Source organism: Felis catus, chromosome C2 (assembly GCF_018350175.1).
Source record: "Felis catus isolate Fca126 chromosome C2, F.catus_Fca126_mat1.0, whole genome shotgun sequence".
Lineage (NCBI taxonomy): Eukaryota > Metazoa > Chordata > Mammalia > Carnivora > Felidae > Felis > Felis catus.
Genome location: NC_058376.1, coordinates 156,568,329 through 156,586,972, shown reverse-complemented (window position 1 = coordinate 156,586,972; position 18,644 = coordinate 156,568,329). Strand labels below are relative to the sequence as shown.

The 18,644-nt window shown below is 41.2% G+C and overlaps 1 protein-coding gene across 10 annotated transcripts in view; it reads right to left on the bottom strand.

Moving 5' to 3' along the window:
- FBXL2 (F-box and leucine rich repeat protein 2) overlaps positions 1 to 18,644 on the bottom strand; it is a 132,862-nt gene that overhangs the window by 67,030 nt on the left and 47,188 nt on the right. For all 10 annotated transcript variants that reach the window (XM_045037919.1, XM_045037920.1, XM_045037923.1 and 7 more), the window contains 2 exons: positions 4,397 to 4,451; positions 3,958 to 4,032 (listed from right to left, as the gene is read on the bottom strand). In XM_045037919.1, the coding sequence (XP_044893854.1) occupies positions 3,958 to 4,032; positions 4,397 to 4,451 (130 nt within the window). The remainder of the gene's footprint in view (positions 1 to 3,957; positions 4,033 to 4,396; positions 4,452 to 18,644) is intronic.

Here is an 18,644-nt window from a genome sequence, read left to right as displayed (position 1 = left end):
TGAAATAGGGGGAGGGAAGGAAAAATAAGATAAAAACAGGGAGGGGGAGACTCCTAAGTAGAGGACAAACTGAGGGTTGCTGGAGGGGTGGGGGGTGGGGGATGGGCTAAACGGATGATGGGCATTAATGAGAGCACTTGTTGGGACGAGCGCTGGGTGTTGTACGTAAGTGATGAATCACTAAATTCTACTCCTGAAACCAATACTACACTGTATGTTAACTAACTTGAATTTAAACAATAAAAAAATTTTTTTAAAAAAAGATGGAAATCTAAACTGCGGTATTGCTAGCAGCTTTATTTATGCTTTCTTAAGAGATAACAAATCTCAGGGCGCCTGGGTGGCGCAGTCGGTTAAGCGTCCGACTTCAGCCAGGTCACGATCTCGCGGTCCGGGAGTTCGAGCCCCGCGTCAGGCTCTGGGCTGATGGCTCGGAGCCTGGAGCCTGTTTCCGATTCTGTGTCTCCCTCTCTCTCTGCCCCTCCCCCGTTCATGCTCTGTCTCTCTCTGTCCCAAAAATAAATAAAAACGTTGAAAAAAAAATTAAAAAAAAAAAAGAGTTAACAAATCTCTGTCTTTAGAGGGAAAAAGAGATTATGACTTGGAAGTCCAAGATAAATAAATATTTAAGTACAGAATAAGACAGCAAAAACCCCTCCATACCAATGTCGGCAAATGGAGCACACAACATGTTTTTCTCCATTTAAATTTAGTTACATTTATATGAGCTTTCTATTCTTCCTTTCTTTGGAGGAAAGGCTTTTGTACTGGAATAAAAAAAATTATATTCAGAATTTTCTACTCCGCTGTTTCCAACTAAGAGGAAAAAATGAGCAAATTCTTTCTGAATGCAAAAGTCAAGTCAATGGCTGTATGTTATCCATTTAGATAGTATGTTGTAGGCGTGGATTTTGGAATGAAGGGATTTAGAGAGAAACAAAGCCTAAATGGAAGGACCTTTGGAGTTGTAATTTTTAGATGAGCATGCTACTCGGTTATTCCTCACTTTTGGCTGGTAGAATCCAATGGCACAAAAATATCCAACTTTTAAAGGCATGGGAAGTGCCTAAACATCAGGGAAACAACACTTATTCAGGAAAGAGTGATGCTGAAGGAAAGGCGCCGAAGCACACGTGCCTTCTGGGCACTCTAGTCTGCCTTTTCTCTAAAACATGACATCACGTAATCCATTGTGTTCAAGGTGACTACTGTCCTCTTACTAAGTGAATGACCTTGGGTAAGTCACTCAAACATTTTGTGCCTCGGCTTCTTCAATGTGGTGTTTCTGAGGAGATTAAATGAACATATGTAAGTTGCTTAAATAGTGCCAGGCACACAGTAAGTACTATTAACCTATTAATCCGGAACCTTGGTACCTTCTCTGTCTTTCAACATATCCATAAATCATTATTTTCATCCCAAGTAAATTTGAGATGATTGGCTTATCCATGGAATGCTTCCCAGGGTGAGTATCCAATGGGTCCTATTTAGACAATACCGGGGGCCCCAACACTTGAATCCAATCTGGGCTCAAATTGCTAGCCCGCAATGGTGACTAAATAGTGTTAGACTAGACTGAAACCCTGGTACCAACTGTTTCAAGTTTTCACAAGGAACGTTTTACATAACTGGTGAGCCGTAAGCTAGTCTCTCTTCAGTGGAAGTATGTACTCTTAAATATTTCTGCAATGTGTTTATAGAATGGCAGTCAGCCATCAGCTAAACTTCTGAAATCAAATAATGCATAAGATAGTGCCACTCACTTGAAATAGCATTTTTAAAACTCTGGGGGCGCCTGGGTGGCGCAGTCGGTTAAGCGTCCGACTTCAGCCAGGTCACCATCTCGCGGTCCGGGAGTTCGAGCCCCGCGTCAGGCTCTGGGCTGATGGCTCAGAGCCTGGAGCCTATTTCCGATTCTGTGTCTCCCTCTCTCTCTGCCCCTCCCCCGATCATGCTCTGTCTCTCTCTGTCCCAAAAATAAATAAACGTTGAAAAAAATAAATAAATAAAATAAAACTCTGGCCATAAATGTTTTAAGTGTGCTTTCAAAAGGTTGTACAGTTTGGAAAAATCATCAAAGAACACTGAGGGGACAGTAAGAACCAAGAGTAAGAATGCATAATTTGCAAATTGTAAAAAAAACAATGACTCTCCCTTGGCCAGCATAAATGACTGCAATTTTTGGAATCTAATGTGCTTCTCAACATCACTAAGTAAACACAATGAACAAAGATCTAGAGATTATCGGTCTGAAGGGGAATCACATGTCAGCATGTTTGGGTGGGGCACTGTTGCAATCACTGCTATTAAGTCTGGAAAGAGCGTTAAAGAACCCCTAACCCAGGGGCCACAGTCCAAGCCAGCAAAGAGAGTTTGTCTTTCCAGGTGGGCGTGAAGCCCTGAGGCCTTCCAAGCTCAGAACAAGAGAGGAACCCACAGTGGGAAGCGCTGTGCTCAGCCCCTCTGCCCCACTGGTCTGACACTGGGTTGGAGACTCTCCAGCTAATCCCCTGGAGAAGGAGGTGAAGGGGCCCCACACTGGCCATTAGCTCCCCGAGGTAACACCGGGTTAAGTAACTGGCAGGAAATTGTTTGGGCGCAACTCACCGTCAAGCGTGATTATTTCCTTATCCGTTAAAAAAGACACAGAACGTACACTTTGGCAAAAACACTTCACGAAAATGCTGTATGAGGAACCGAACCAAAATACAATTCCACTGGCTATAACTGAGTTGGCTACCCCAGAAGTGAACAAGGTTTTCCTAACACTGGGTAGATAAACTTCAGAATCTCAACACCCTAAAACAGCTCTGTAGACAATCCCTGTGTGCAACGCTCTTTATTACTTCTCTCTTAGTTTTTAGTCATAAATTGGTATTCAATACTAAAGTTGTTTGAAAATAAACTTTTCTCATTTGCTCAGGCTGACCACTCCTAGATGGAGATGTTCCCACATTTCTAGGTAAATACATGAGAATCCTAGACTTAGAAAAGGCTTTAAGGATCATTTTGCTTCTTTACTTTACGGATAATAAAACTGAAGCGCTGAGATAGTCTGTGGCTTAAGTGGCTGAGCGGGAGCGATCGTCCAGGTCTCCAGCCTCACTCCTGGCCCCAATTCTTCTGCTATTTCTCCATTCTTGGTGCTGAATGAGAATTCTCAGTGGAGCTTTCAGATCAATAAATGTGTGTTGGGGCGCCTGGGTGGCGCAGTCAGTTAAGCGTCCGACTTCAGCCAGGTCACGATCTCGCGGTCCGGGAGTTCGAGCCCCGCATCGGGCTCTGGGCTGATGGCTTGGGGCCTGGAGCCTGTTTCCGATTCTGTGTCTCCCTCTCTCTCTGCCCCTCCCCCATTCATGCTCTGTCTCTCTCTGTCCCAAAAAATAAATAAACGTTGAAAAAAAAAATTAAAAAAAAAAATAAATGTGTGTCAAGAGTCTCCTAAGATTAAAGCACGGAACCAGGTATTAATGATGCAGGAATGGGGCTTTAAAAAGCTCGGTGATGGGGAACCTGGGTGGCTCAGTCGGTTGAGCGTCCGACTTCGGCTCAAGTCACGATCTCGCGGTCTGTGAGTTTGAGCCCCGCGTCGGGCTCTGTGCTGACAGCTCGGAGCCTGGAGCCTGCTTTGGATTCTGTGTCTCTCTCTCTGCCCCTCTCCCGCTCATGCTCTGTCTCTCTCTCTCTGTCTCAAAAATAAATAAAAACATTAAAAAAAAAATAAAAAGCTCAGTGATACCACTAAGGTTATAAACATGAACAAGGAGAAAAGTAGTCTATTACTGATACAGAACCCAAAGCAAAATGCAAGTAGAATTTTGGTCCTCATGTATGCAGACACCTTCTTGGGTCTTTATATTAAATCTGACTAAATGCAGCAAAATTAAAAGGCAGGAAAGAGTGACCAGTTTACTCACCTTTTTAAAAAGTCCTATGTCTAAAATAAAGCTAACTTACCTCCACATCTGTCTGAAAGTTAAAAAGGTCTATTCTTTGCCAGTTGCTTCCATCCAGGGCTAAAATGTTCCAGGCCTGGGAGGCGGGAGGAAGAGGAGAGACAGGGGTGAAGGCAACTGTTAGAGGAAGTCTTGACTCAGCCTCTGTATTTTCAAACTTTTATTATCTTTTTTTGAAAGATTTTATTTTTAAGTCCTCTCTACACCCAACTTGGGGCTCGAACTTACAACGCCAAGATCAGGCGTCCCATGATCTATCTACCGAGCCAGGCAGGCGCCCCTAAACTTTTATTCTTGATATGCATTAAGTTCACAATCAAATATGGAATTATGCTAAATACAAAAGATGATATTAAAGTTAACTGCTTGCTTGAACTAAAACTCATTTTCATTCTAATAAAACTTGATATTCATTGATAAACATCTGGTTAATACTCTACCTTGGAAATCTGTGCACATCGGCACAGAGTTACTATATCCAAGAAGGAAAATATTCTAGGAAGAAAGGGGAAAAACAAAAAAATGAGACAGTATTAACGTTTTAGGATATTTACAACTTTAAAGATAAAATCTCATGTGCCACCTGGATAGATCGTAAGTTTTTTCAAGATTCCTCAATTCACAATAGACAAGCTCACTACAATTCTACGTCACTACTGTGAAATGTTAAATGTCCACACGTTCCAAAGCTGTTTTAAACACACTACACAAATCCCCTTAAAACAGCACCAATTAAACTCGTATGCCCTTTGTTCCTAGGACACGGACAGGGACACTAGATCGTAACTTGTTCTATTAAAAAGCCAAATCTCTAACCTCCCAGACACTAAGCCCAGGGAGAGCTAAATCCTTCTAATTTTCATGTCCCTAGCACACGTCTCATGTCCCAAACCCCTCTTTTGGTGGCAGATGGACCCAACAGGCTCAGATGCCCGAGCCTCAAATAACGCGGTCGAGCAACACTCCGTGCTAAACTCCGTTTGGTTTTGGCACATTTGTTCGCAAGGCAGAAGGATGGAGCCCGGTCACTGGGAAGTTGTACGGGAGACCGGTTTTTCCTGAGCAGAAGCCAAGAACCACAGGAGACGAGGAAGGTGGGAACAAGCGAGGCAGGCGAGGAAACGAAACCCCAGTTGACGCCAGCTGCGCCCTCGGAGGAAGCGGAGGAAGCGGCACCGCCAGTGAGCGTGGCAGGCGTCCGAGCGCGGTCCCCAGGCTGGCGGTGGAGGCAGCTGCCGGTGGGTGGCGGTCAGCGCTGTGCAGCAGCTGCTGCAAACAGGGAGCGGCTTTCTCGCGAGAAGAAAGGTGGGCGGGGACGAGGTCGGGGACGGTAATGGGATCTCCGTTCTCATAGTTCTGGAAGGTACCCACGGAAGTCGGCGTCCGTGCGGGGCAAGGGGCAGGAGGGGGCTGGCCAACAGGCGCCTACAAAGCTCTTCGAGGCTCTGCAGAGGTGACAGTCGGTGGCGAGCCGAAAGCCCGCGCGCTCAGGAAGGACCCGCGAGCCACCAGGACCCGCGAGCCACCAGGACCCGCGAGCCACCGCGGCACGGCAAGCGCCACGGCGCTAGTGAGGCCGCAGGCCCTGCTGTGGACAACGGAGGCGCCGAGCGGCTTCGGGTGAAAAGCAGAGGCCAGAAGCTCACGGGCCACGCTGACCTTACAAACCCCGGTGGGACTCCGTCTATAGGAAAATGCCGGTGGCTGAACACGCGCACTCACACGACGCCAAACACGCTTCAGCGTGTCCGCCGACACTCGCACGGCCTCCGTGGAAACACATCGCGCCCCACCCCCGGGCCCTGCGGCCTCAAGGCCCACGTCCTGTGCCACACGCCCCCCCTACGACGGGCCACAGCCGATCACCAGTCCCCCGAAAGAACGAGGACCCCGCGGAGAAAAGCCCACGGTAGGGCGGAGCGCTCCACGCTGGGGCTGAGCTCTAAAGCGTGAGCCGAGGGGGCAAGAGGAGCTGCTAAGCCCCCCTTGAAACCCTTCAAGACCTACCGCTTTGGAGACCACGTGCCGTCACCGCTCAGCAAGAACGGCTGCACTGATGATAATAAAACTAGCGAACTCTGATCGCCTGCTTGCCAGGTGCGAGCCGCAGTTCACGTTAGCCACTTCACGGTCTCAACGCCGTCCTGAGATGCTGCCATGATCTGCTTCTTCCGAGTCGGACGCGGAGCACAGAGAGGTTAGTCACTTGCCCAGGCCGCACAGACTGTGAGAGCAGAGCTAGGATGTAAACGCAGGTGGTCCGGCTGGAGAGCCCAAGCCTATGGCCACTATCCACGCAGCCTCAGAGAGTTTACCAGAGCTGGTTTTCCTTCAGGATTGGACCGGATGCCGTTGCTTCAACTGAACAGCAAACGAAGCAATTGTGTTTCCATAGAAACTACGTATGGAAAACACGTGTCTTGAATGCTACAATCACACTAACAGAAGCGAAATGCCCACACGTCCAGACACAAGCGAGAACCAACAGCTGGAACGCAAGCTTACACGTCTCATGCTTACTAGCAAATTTCGTGGTTACTGAATGGAAACGCAGACCGCCTGTACTATTTACATTATTTCCCCTTTCCCCGTGACCCCACGAAACCATGTAGTTGAATTTGCACAAGTTAAATAGGCAAGATGGGACTCCAAACTGCCAAAGCGCAGCCTAAGCCAAATTCCTGAATCATGTTTCAGTGAATAAAATAAATGCCCTGAATGGCGGGGCCGGGGACACCGGCAACAGAAACGGAGCTCACTAGAGGAGTTAGAGTCATGGGAAGTTGAGCTCTGGACTTTGCAAGGCAATCTTTTTTTTTTTTTTTTTTTCCTGGAAATTGCTTCCTACCTCGAATGTTATCATTTCACCCTTCATTAGGAAAGCATTGCGATGCTAACTTGCTCATAAGCGAATATATATAGGGGTATCCAGGAGTGGATGTACTTCTGGACTTTGTAAGACTCTTCGAATTATGAAGTTTTCTAAGTCTTGATGTCTGTTAACATAAGTCCTTCAACTTGGTTCTTCATCAAGATTCCGTTGGCTATTCTTGGTGCTTAGAATTTCCGCTTACATTTTAGAATCGGCACGTCAATTTTCATAAGAAAACTTTATGAAATTTTTATTGGGATTACATCGCATTTATAGAAACTTTGGGGAGAATGAGATCTTCACAATATTAAGTCTTCCAACTCAGAAACATGATATATTCCCTTATTTATTTAGGACATCTTTAATTTCTCAGAGTAATTTTTGTAGTTTTCCATATAGATTTTCTGTTCATCTTTAGATTCCACCCGCTGCCCCCCAGTTATTTGATGTGTTACTATTAAAATGAAATTTTTTAATGTCATTTTTTTTTTAAGTAGGCTTCATGCCCAGCATGGAGCCCAACGTGGAGCTTAAATCTATGAGCCTGAGATCAAGCCCTAAGCTGAGACCAAGAGTCCAATGCTTAACCGATTGAGACACCCACATATTTTTTTTTAAGTAAGCTTTATGCCCAACGTGGGGCTTGAACTCATGAACCTGAGATCAAGAGTCACATGCTCTACCGACTGAGCCAACCAAATGCCCCTTCAATGTCATTTTCTAATTGTTGCGAGTATACATAATCTCCATACATTTACTTTGTATCCACCAACACTTCCAAATTCATTAATATATGCTCTTCTCTAGTGTCAATAATGGTAATGAAAGACATCTTTTTCTCATTGCCATTTCAGAGAAAAAGCTGTCACTTTTTAGTTATTATGACATTTACTATAGGGTTTTCCCCCTTCCTTTTCAACTTTTAAAAGTTACTTTGTTATACCCTGTAAAAGGTTTCAGTTTTGTCCATGCACGACTTAAACATCTCTTTCACATTCACTTATCTCCCCTTTGAAACATTTATTAAAAGAAAATAGTACATATAGAGTTCCCATATATTACCCTCCATATTGACACACACTTTCTCCTGTTATTAACATTTTGCATTCTTGTGGCACATTTCTGACAGTTAACAAATACTGGTACATTATTATTAACTAAAGTCCATAGTTTAGGTTAAGGTTCACTCTTTGCATTGTATCATTAGTTTTATGGGTTTTGACAAATGGATGACATATACCCACCATTACAGTATTATATGTAAGAGTTCACCAGCCTATAAGTCACCTGATTCACAAGTCCCTCCTTCTCACGAAGCCCTGTTAGCCACTGATCTTTTTTTTTTTAACGTTTATTTTTTTTCAACGTTTATTTATTTTTGGGACAGAGCATGAACGGGGGAGGGGCAGAGAGAGAGGGAGACACAGAATCGGAAACAGGCTCCAGGCTCTGAGCCTTCAGCCCAGAGCCTGACGCGGGGCTCGAACTCACGGACCGCGAGATCGTGACCTGGCTGAAGCCGGACGCTTAACCGACTGCGCCACCCAGGCGCCCCTTAATGTTTATTTTTGAGAGACAGAGCACAAGTCGGGGAAGCAGGCTCTAGGCTCCAAGCTGTCAGCACAGCTGAACCCATGAACTGTGCAGTGCAGGGCTCGAACCCATGAACCGTGAGGTCATGACCTGAGCTGAAGTTGGATGCTTAACCAACTTGAGCCACCCAGGCGCCCCAGCCACCGATTTTTTTAATGTCTCCACAGTTTTGCCTTTTTTAGAATGTCATAACTGGAATCATACAGTATGTGCCTGTTCAGATTCGTGTCCTCACATAGCAACATGCATTTAAGGTGCTTCTCTTTTAGTGGCAAGATAGCTCACTACTTTTTACTGCTGTATAATATTGAACTGATTCATCCAGTTAAAGCCATCTTACGTGCTGTCCGTTTGGGGTAATTACGAATAATTCTTCTATAAACATTTGCATGCAGGTTTTTGTGTGGATGTTTCCTATTCGGATAAATGCCCAGGAATAGAACTGCTAGATGATGTAACTTTACGTTTAGCATTGTAAAAACAAAACAAAACAAAACAAAAACAAAAAACCACCAAACTGTCTTCCAAAGTACCTGTGCCATTCTGAATCTCCACCAGCAAAGAATGAGAGTTCCTGTTGCTCTGAATCTTGTCAACACTTGGGATGATTAGATTTTTAAACTTTAGCCATTTAAACAGGTGTACAGTGATATCTCATTGTTTAATTTTCAACTCCTTAATGACATATGCTACTAAGCAACTTTTCATATGTTCATCGCCATCTGTAGATCTTCTTTGGTGAGATATCTGCCTAAATATTTGCCCATTTTTTAATTGGTTTGTTTTCTTGCTGGGTTTTAAGAGTTCTTTATGTATTTTGGACATCAGCCCTTTATCATATATGACTTTGGCAAATATTTTCTCCCAATCTGTGGTCTTTTTATTCTCTTAATGTTGTCTTTCTCAGAGAAGAAAGTTTTAACAAAGTCCAACTTGTCAATTTTCTCTTTCATGGATCATGCTTTTGGTACTGTATCTGAAAACTCACTGCCAAACCCAAGGTCACCTACATTTTCTCCCATGCTTCTTCCAGAAGTTTCACAGTCTTGCATTTTCCATACAGGTCTATGATCCATTTTGAGTTGATTTTTGTGAAAGGGGTAAGGTCTGTGTCTACATTCTGCCTTTGCATATAGATGTCCAATTGTCCCAAAACCATTTGTGGAAAAAGATACTCTCTCCATTAAATTGCTTTTGCCCTTTTGTCAAAGACCAGTTGACTCTGTGTGGCTCTATTTCCGGGCTTTTTATTGTGTTTCACTGATCTATTTGTCTACTCTTTCACCAACAACACACTGTCTTGATTACTGTAGCTTTATGGTCTTTAAGTCAAGTAGTGTCAGTTCTCCAATATTGGTCTTCAGTATTGTACTGGCTTTTCTGAATCTTGTGACTTTCCACTTAAACTTTAGAATGAGCTTGTCAATGTCCACAAAATAACTTGGTGGTATTTTGACTGGGACTGTGTTGATTCTACAGGTCAACTTGGGAAGAATGAACATTTTAACGACATTGGGTTTTCCTATTCAGGAATGTGTAACATCTCTCCATTTATTTAGATTTCTTTGATTTTTTTCATTGGAATTTTGGAGTTTTCATCATATAGATCCTGTACAAATTATACCAGATTTCTACCTAAGTATTTCATTTTTTTATGCTAACGTAAATGGTATTGTTTTTCACTTCAATTTTTAGTTGTTCACTGGTATATAGGAAAGCAATTACATTGTGCATATTAACATTGTATCCTACAAACTTGCTATAATTGCTTACTAGCTATAGAAATATTTTGTCACTTCTTTGGGATTTTCTCCATACATAATTATTTCATACACAAACAAGACCAGTTTTATTTCTTCCTTTCCCATGTATCCTTTTCTTTCCTCTTTTTATCTAATTGCATTAGCTAGGACTTCCAGTACTATGAGGAACAGGAGTGGTAAGAGTGGTCATCCTTTTCTTAGTCTTGATCTCAGGAAAAAAGCATTGAGTTTCTCACCATTAAGTGTTAGCGTAGGTTTCTCATACATATTATTTTGTTTTAATGTTTATTTATTTTTGAGAGAGTGCAAGTGGGGGAAGGGCAGAGAGAGAGAAGGGGACAGAGGACCCAAAGCTGGCTCTGTCACGACCCCAAGATCAAGAGTCACGTGCTCTACTGACTGAGCCAGCCAGGTAGCCTGGGTTTTTTTTTGTTTGTTTTTTTGATGCATACAAAAAAAATCAGGTAATTTATTTTTTTTTAAAGAGAAAACACATAGCTGATTTTTATTAAAAAACTCAGAGATGAAATAAATCTACTGAGCCCTAAAACATTTCTTTTTTTTTTAAATTAATTTATTTTTTTAATTTACATCCAAATTAGTTAGCATATAGTGCAACAATGATTTCAGGGGTAGATTCCTTAATGCTCCTTGATCATTTAGCCCATCCCCCCTCCCACAACCCCTCCAGCAACCCTCAGTTTGTTCTCCATATTTATGAGTCTCTTTTGTTTTGTCCCCCTCCCTGTTTTTAGATTATTTTTGTTTCCCTTCCCTTATGTTCATCTGTTTTGTCTCTGGAAGTCCTCATATGAGTGAAGTCATATGATTTTTGTCTTTCTCTGACTAATTTCACTTAGCATAATACCCTCCAGTTCCATCCATGTAGTTGCAAATGGCAAGATTTCATTCATTTTGATTGGCGAGTAATACTCCATTGTATATATGTATATACCACATCTTCTTTATCCATTCATTCATCGATGGACATTTGTGCTCTTTCCATACTTTGGCTGTTGTTGATAGTGCTGCTATAAATATTGGGGTGCATGTGTCCTTCGAAACAGCCTATCTGTATCCCTTGGATAAATACCTAGTAGTGCAATTGCTGGGTCATAGGGTAGTTCTATTTTTAGTTTTTTGAGGAACCTCCATAGTGTTTTCCAGAGTGGCTGCACCAGCTTGCATTGCCACCAACAATGCAAAAGAGATCCTCTTTCTCCGCATCCTCGCCAACATCTGGTGTTGCCTGAGTCACTAATGTTAGCCATTCTGAAAGGTGTAAGGTGTTTTTTTTTTAATGTTTATTTATTTTTGACAGAGAGAGACAGAGCATGAGCGGGGGAGGGGCAGGGAGAGAGGGAGACACAGAATCCAAAGCAGGCTCCAGGCTCTGAGATGTCAGCACACAGCCCAACATGGGGCTCGAACTCATGGACTGCGAGGTCGTGACCTGAGCCGAAGTCGGATGCTCAACCGACTGAGCCACCCAGGACCCCTCATGGTGGTTATGATTTGTATTTCCCTGATGATGAGTGATGTTGAGCATTTTTTCATGTGTCAGTTGGCCATCTGGATGTCTTCTTCGGAGAAGTGTCTATTCATGTCTTTTGCCCATTTCTTCACTGGATTATTTGTTTTTTGGGTGTTGAGTTTGATAAGTTCTTTATGGATTTTGGATACTAACCCTTTACCTGATATGTCATTTGCAAATATCTTCTCCCATTCCGTCAGTTGCTTTTTAGTTTTACTGATTGTTTCCTTCACTGTGCAGAAGCTTTTTGTTTTGATGAGGTCCCAGTAGTTCATTTTTGCTTTGGTTTCCCTTGTCTCCGGAGACGTGTTGAGTAAGAAGTTGCTGCGGCCAAGATCAAAGAGGTTTTTGTCTGCTTTCTCCTCGAGGATTTTGATGGCTTCCTGTCTTACACTGAGGTCTTTCATCCATTTTGAGTTTATTTTTGTGTATGGTGTAAGAAAGTGGTCCAGGTTCATTCTTCTGCATGTCGCTGTCCAGTTTCCCAGCACCACATGCTGAAGAGACTGTCTTTATTCCAATGGATATTCTTTCCTGCTTTGTCAAAGATTAGTTGGCCATACATTTGTGGGTCCATTTCTGGGTTCTCTATTCTGTTCCGCTGATCTGAGTGTCTGTTCTTGTGCCATAGCCTGTTTTTTTGTAGTGTTCTTGATCAAGTTGAGGAAGTTCCCCTCTATTCTTGGTTTGATGAGACTCTTGGTCATCATCATCTAATGTCACCTAATAGACATTAGAATTTATCAAATGCTATTTCTGCATTTACTGATGACCTTGTAATTTTTTCTTCTTTAGACAACTGATGTGATGGATTACCTTCATTTTGGAATGAAGCATCCTTGATTGTGGCATATAATTCTTTTTATGCATTGTTCAATTTGGTTTGCTAAGTTTGTTGAACTTTCCATCTATGTTCACAAGATACATTGTTCTGCAGTTTTTCCTTTCTATAATGTCTTTATATGATTTTAGTATTACAGTAATGCTGTCTTCACAGAATGAGTTAAGCAGTCTACTGCTTCTAGAGGCACCTGGGTGGCTCAGTCAGTTGAGCGTCCGACTTCGGCTCAGGTCATGGTCTCGCGGTCCGTGAGTTTGAGCCCCGCGTCGGGCTCTGTGCTGACAGCTCAGAGCCTGGAGCCTGCTTCAGATTCTGTGTCTCCCTCTCTCTCTGCCCCTCCCCTGTTCATGCTCTGTCTCTGTCTCAAAAACAAATAAAACATTAAAAAAAAAAAAAGTCTACTGCTTCTATTTTCTGGATGATGTAAAGAATGGGCATCATTTCTTTCTTGTTTGTAGAATTCACCAAAATAACCATCTGGGTCAGGTGCTTTCTGTTTTGGAAGGTTATTAATAATTGATTCATTGTATTTAATAGATATATGTCCATTCAGTTTATCTATTTCTCCTTGTGTGATCTTTAGTAGTTTTTGTCTTTCAAAAAATTTGTCCATTTCATCTAAGTGATCAAGTTTGTGGACATAGAGGCGTTCATAATACTCCTCGATTATTCCTTTAATGTCCATGAGATCAACAGGGATGATCCCTCTCCCATTTCTGATATTAGTAATTTGTGTTCTCTTTCATTCTTAAACTGACCAGTGGTTTATCAGTTTTATTGAGCTTTTCATAGAACCAATTTTGGTTTTGTTGATTTCCTCTACTGTTTTCAATTTCATTGATTTCTGCTCAACTTTTTATTAGGTCCTTTCTTTTGCTTGCTTTAGACTTCCATTGATCCTCTCTCTAGTTTCCAAAAATGGAAACTCAAATTATTGTGCTTAATTACACTTACTGATTTTCAAATACACAAACAAATCCTGTATCTCTAAAACAAACCCATTGGTTATAATTATTAGGCATTATATATATTGTTGGACTTGACTTGCTAGTTTTGTTTAGGACTTTTACATCTATGCTCATGACAACTATTGGTGTATAATTTTCCTTTCTTATAACATCCTCATTCAGTTTGGTATTAGGGTTATGTTGACCTCATAAAACTGCCTCTATACTTTGAGTCTAAGACTGGTATCATTTCTTCCTTAAAATTTGGATATTTTCCAAAGGAATTGGAACAGGAGTGGTAAGAAAAGCTTTCAGGGTTTATTTTCTTCAGGAAAATTTTATTCCTAAATTCTATTCAACAGATAACTCCCCATTTCCCTCTTGGCCTTTTGGCTAAGATCAAGTGTAGTAAAATAACTTCAGGTTTTTAATTTCTTCCATTGGTTTTTAAAAGTTGTGTTTTTCAAGGAATTTTCTCCTTTAATCTAGTTTCATATAGTGGTTAAATGTGTTCCATAATTATGTCCATACTACTTTTATTATTTTTTTTTAATCTTTATTTTTGAGAGAGAGAGAGAGCACGCACGCAAGTGGGCAGCAACGGAGAGAGAGGGAGATGCAGAACCCTAAGCAGGATCCAGGCTCTGAGCTGTGAGCACAGAGCCCGACGTGGAGCCCAACACGGGGCTTGAACTCATGATCTGCAAGTTCATGACCTGAGCCGAAGTCAGACGCTCAACCGACTGAGCCACCCAGGCGCCCCATACTACTTTTTAAAAAAAATGTTTATTTATTTATTGTTGAGAGAGAGAAAGAGAGAAAGAGAGAAAGACAGAGAGAGAAAACACAAGTCGGGGAGGAGCAGAGAAAGAGGGAGACACAGAATCTGAAGCAGGCTCCAGGCTCTGAGCTATCAGTGCAGAGCCCAACACAGGGCTCAAACTCATGAACTGTGAGATCGTGACCTGAGCCAAAGTTGGATGCTTAACCAACTGAGCCACCCAGGTGCCCCTATCCATACTACTTTTAAAAATTGGTTATGTCTCCAGTTTTAGAATAATTTCTCTTGTTTTTTCCTTTATCAGCCAAGCTAGAGAGTTATCAATTTTAGTAATAAAAATTATCTTTGTTGATTTCTGTTTCCTTAATCTATCCTCTTATCTTCATCAATTCCTTCATTATATTTCTTCGAATCTTCTGCATTTTTCCAGTCATTTGAGATGGAACTCTTGATTACTGACTTTCTTCCTTCCTTTTCTAATGCATGCATTTAAAGCATTTCCAAGAACCATCCCACAAATTTTGATATGCCATACTTTCATTCTTGCTTAGTTTGAAATACTTTCTGATTTCCACTGTGATAACTTCTGATTCATGGAGTTAGAAATAGGTAGCTTAATATTTTCTTATTATTGATTTCTAGTTTAGTTCCACTCTGGTCAGAGAAAATACTCTAGATAATTTCAATCCTTTGAAATTTGTTGAGATTTACATTATGGCTCAACATAGAATCTACTTTGATAAATGTTTCATGCGCATTTTAGAAGAATGTGTGCTCTAAAGTTGTTGGATGTAGTGTCCTGTATAGGTCTGGTTGGTTAAGTATGGTTCACATCTCCTATATTCTACTTTTTTTTTGTCTGATTATTCTATCAGTTACTATTAGTCTATCAAGGGTATGTTAAAACTCTACATATGATTATGGATTTGTCTGTTTTTCCCTTTAGTTTTGCCTTATATTTTTTCAACTTATTTTATCAGGTTCATCAAAACTTCAGGTACCTATTGCTGTCCAATAGATGTTTTCTTGTCAAGAAATGTCTGTTTCTAATATACATCTTGACTTAACGTCTGCTTTGTCAATGTTAACGAAGCCACAACAGCTTTTACTTTCTATCAAACTTCATCTCTTGTCATTTTTAAAACTCCAATTTAAACACTCGCTGTTTGTTTTCCATTTTCCCCAACTGCTCTCTGTTCCTTTGCTCTCCTTTTAAGAATTCTTTAAAATAACCAAATAATGAATGACGTCTCTGTATTTCTGGTGGTTGCTCTGAACGCAATACATCCCCATTTCAATCCAGCTTAAATTAATATTATACCTCCAGAGCCACAATCACAATATACTCTCATTTCATCTTCTGTGTTAATGTTGTCATCTGTCTTACTTGACATATATTATAAACCATACAGTGTTATGACTTTTGCTTAAAACAACTATAAATAATTTTTAAGAGGCAAAAGGTATTTTATATGTACCCACATACCTATCGTTTATGGTGTTCCTTATTCTTTTCTGTACATGATTTTCAGTTCCCTTCAGCCTAAAGAATTTCCTTTAGCATTTCTTACAGTATGGGAAGGTTGGTGATGAATTCTTAGTTTTGTTTTACCAGAAAATACTTTTATTTTTTAAAGATAATTATGTTGGATAGATAATTTTGAGACGTTTTCCCCTTTTCTCTCTGCATTTTAAAGATGCCATTCCGCTGTCTTTTGTTTTGAATTATTTCTTATAAGAAATCAATGGGGGGTGCCTGGATGGCTCAGTCAGTTAAGTGTCTGACTATTGATTTCAGCTAAGGTCATGATCTCATGGTTCGTGACTTCGAGTCCTACACTGGGCTCTGTGCTGACAGTGCAGAGCATGCTTGAGATTCTCTCCCTCTCTGCCCCTCCTCTGCTCTCTCTCTAAAAAAAAAAGAAATAAAATAAAATAAACTTAAAAAAAAGAAGTCAATGAGAATTTGTATTATTCCACATATATATCTTTTTTTTTTTTAATTTTTTAAAATTTATTTTTGAGAGACTATGAGCAGAGGAGGGGCAGAGAGAGAGGGAAACACAGAATCTGACGCAGGTTCCAGGCTCTGAGCTGTCAGCCCAGAGCCCAATGCAGGGCTCAAACCACAAACCACGAGATCATGACCTGAGCCGAAGTCGGACACTTAACCGACTGAGCCACCCAGACGCCCCTCCATATATATATCTTAAGATTTCTTTTTATCTTTGGTTTTCAGTCATTTAACCATGGTGTACCTAGGGATATTTTTCATTATATTTATTCACTTGGCATTCACTAAACTTCCTGAATCTGTAGACTGTCATCAGATTTGGAAAATTTGGGGTTCTTTGTTCAGACTTTTTTATGCTCCGTCCTTTCTCTGGACCTCCTATTACACATGTTAGACCATTTGACAGCACGAGGTGCTAAGGATGTGTTAACTTTTTGCTGTCTCTTTTCTCTGTGCATATCACTTTGGATAACTTCTATTAACCTTTCCTGAAGTCTACTGATTCTATCTTTTGCATTGTCCAGTCTGCTTGAAAGCCTAACCAACTTTTTTAAAACATTTGAGTAGTTTTCAGTTCTAGAAATGCCATTGATTCTTTTTAGAGTTTCCACATATCTCATGAAATATCCCTTCTCTTCACTCAATACAGACATTTTTTTCTGTATATTCTTTAACACTTTTTTCATGATTAAAAAATGGGGGCGCCTGGGTGGCGCAGTCGGTTAAGCATCCGACTTCAGCCAGGTCACGATCTCGCGGTCCGTGAGTTCAAGCCCCGCGTCAGGCTCTGGGCTGATGGCTCAGAGCCTGGAGCCTGTTTCCGATTCTGTGTCTCCCTCTCTCTCTGCCCCTCCCCCATTCATGCTCTGTCTCTCTCTGTCCCAAAAATAAATAAACGTTGAAAAAAAAATTTAAAAAAAATGTATCAACGTATGGCTGACATAGAAGATAGTGTTCAGGCGTACAGCACTGAGATCAATCATATACACTATGCTATGCTCACCACAATAAGTGTAATCCATTTGTCACCATATGTTACAGCGTTATTGACTATATTCCTTAGGCTGTATGTTTCATCCCCATGACTTATAACTGAGAGCTTGTACCCCTTAATTTTCTTCATTTGTTTCCCTACCCCTCCAACTCCTTTCTCTCTGGAAACTACCTCTAGAAACTTCTCAACTAGAGAAGACTTAGCGACTCGTGGCTTATCGCTGCCACATTTAGAAAGGCATTATAAGAAAGCAAGTGCTCGGGGGGAAAAAAACTGGTTGGCTGGCAAGCGGAAAGAAAAGGGGAGAGAGCACAGAAACTGCAGGCCCGAGATTGCCGAAAAGCCAATTACTGTCTGTCTGAATACTGCTTTCCAAAACTTACAAGTTACCTTGAGATTACTTGAAATTCTCTGTTAAATAGATTAGCTAAATCCTGCAGCAAAGACTGGATTAAAGCTGCTCCCTTTCTTCCCAAGCCTATTATCGCTTCAGGGGAGAGATACCACTGAGAAAGAGAGGAAGTAGGGGCAAAAAGTACAATAAAGGAGTCCTGGGCTGCAGTCTAAAAGTGGCTGGGGTTACAGGCACAGGGAACTAACTAGAATCAAACATATCAGAAGATTAGCAAATTCTGAAATTCCGTCAAAGAATCCAACCAAAATCTTGGCCTAAAATATGCTAATTGCAATTTTTTAAATGTCTATTTTTCAGAGAGAGAGAGAGAGAGAGAGAGAGAGAGAGCGAGCATGAGGGGGGAGGGGCAGAGAGCGGGGGAGACACAGAATCTGAAGCAGGCTCCAGGCTCCGAGCTGTCAGCACAGAGCCTGACACACAGCTTGAACTCACGAACCGCGAGATCATGACCTGATTTCTTAACTGACTGAGACACCCAGACACCTCAATGACTGTGATGTTTTAATACTATATATGAATACTGTATTTTCATGCTATATATGAAATGTGTAAAAAATGGGAAGATTTGCAGAACTTAGTGAACCAATATTTTCCAAGTGATACATTCATGATGCTTCAAAACCCACAATGAATGAGGAAAAGATCTACTCAAAGTACAAAGACCAATGGAGTTTAACTTAGTAAGGTACAAAAAGTTGATTGCCATGGTTTTAAAATTCCAATTTGCAACTAATATTTAAGAAATTGCCACCTGTCAAGTTTAGGTGGCACAGCAAAATATCCACAATTATATGAATAGGCTATTAAAGTACTTCTCCCTTTTCCAACCTCATATGCAAAGCTTTATGGCAGAAGAAAATGAAATAATAGATTGAAGATAATCAAGAAAAGAAAGTGTAAACAAAGAAGTATATATCCAGCAAAACTTTCTTTT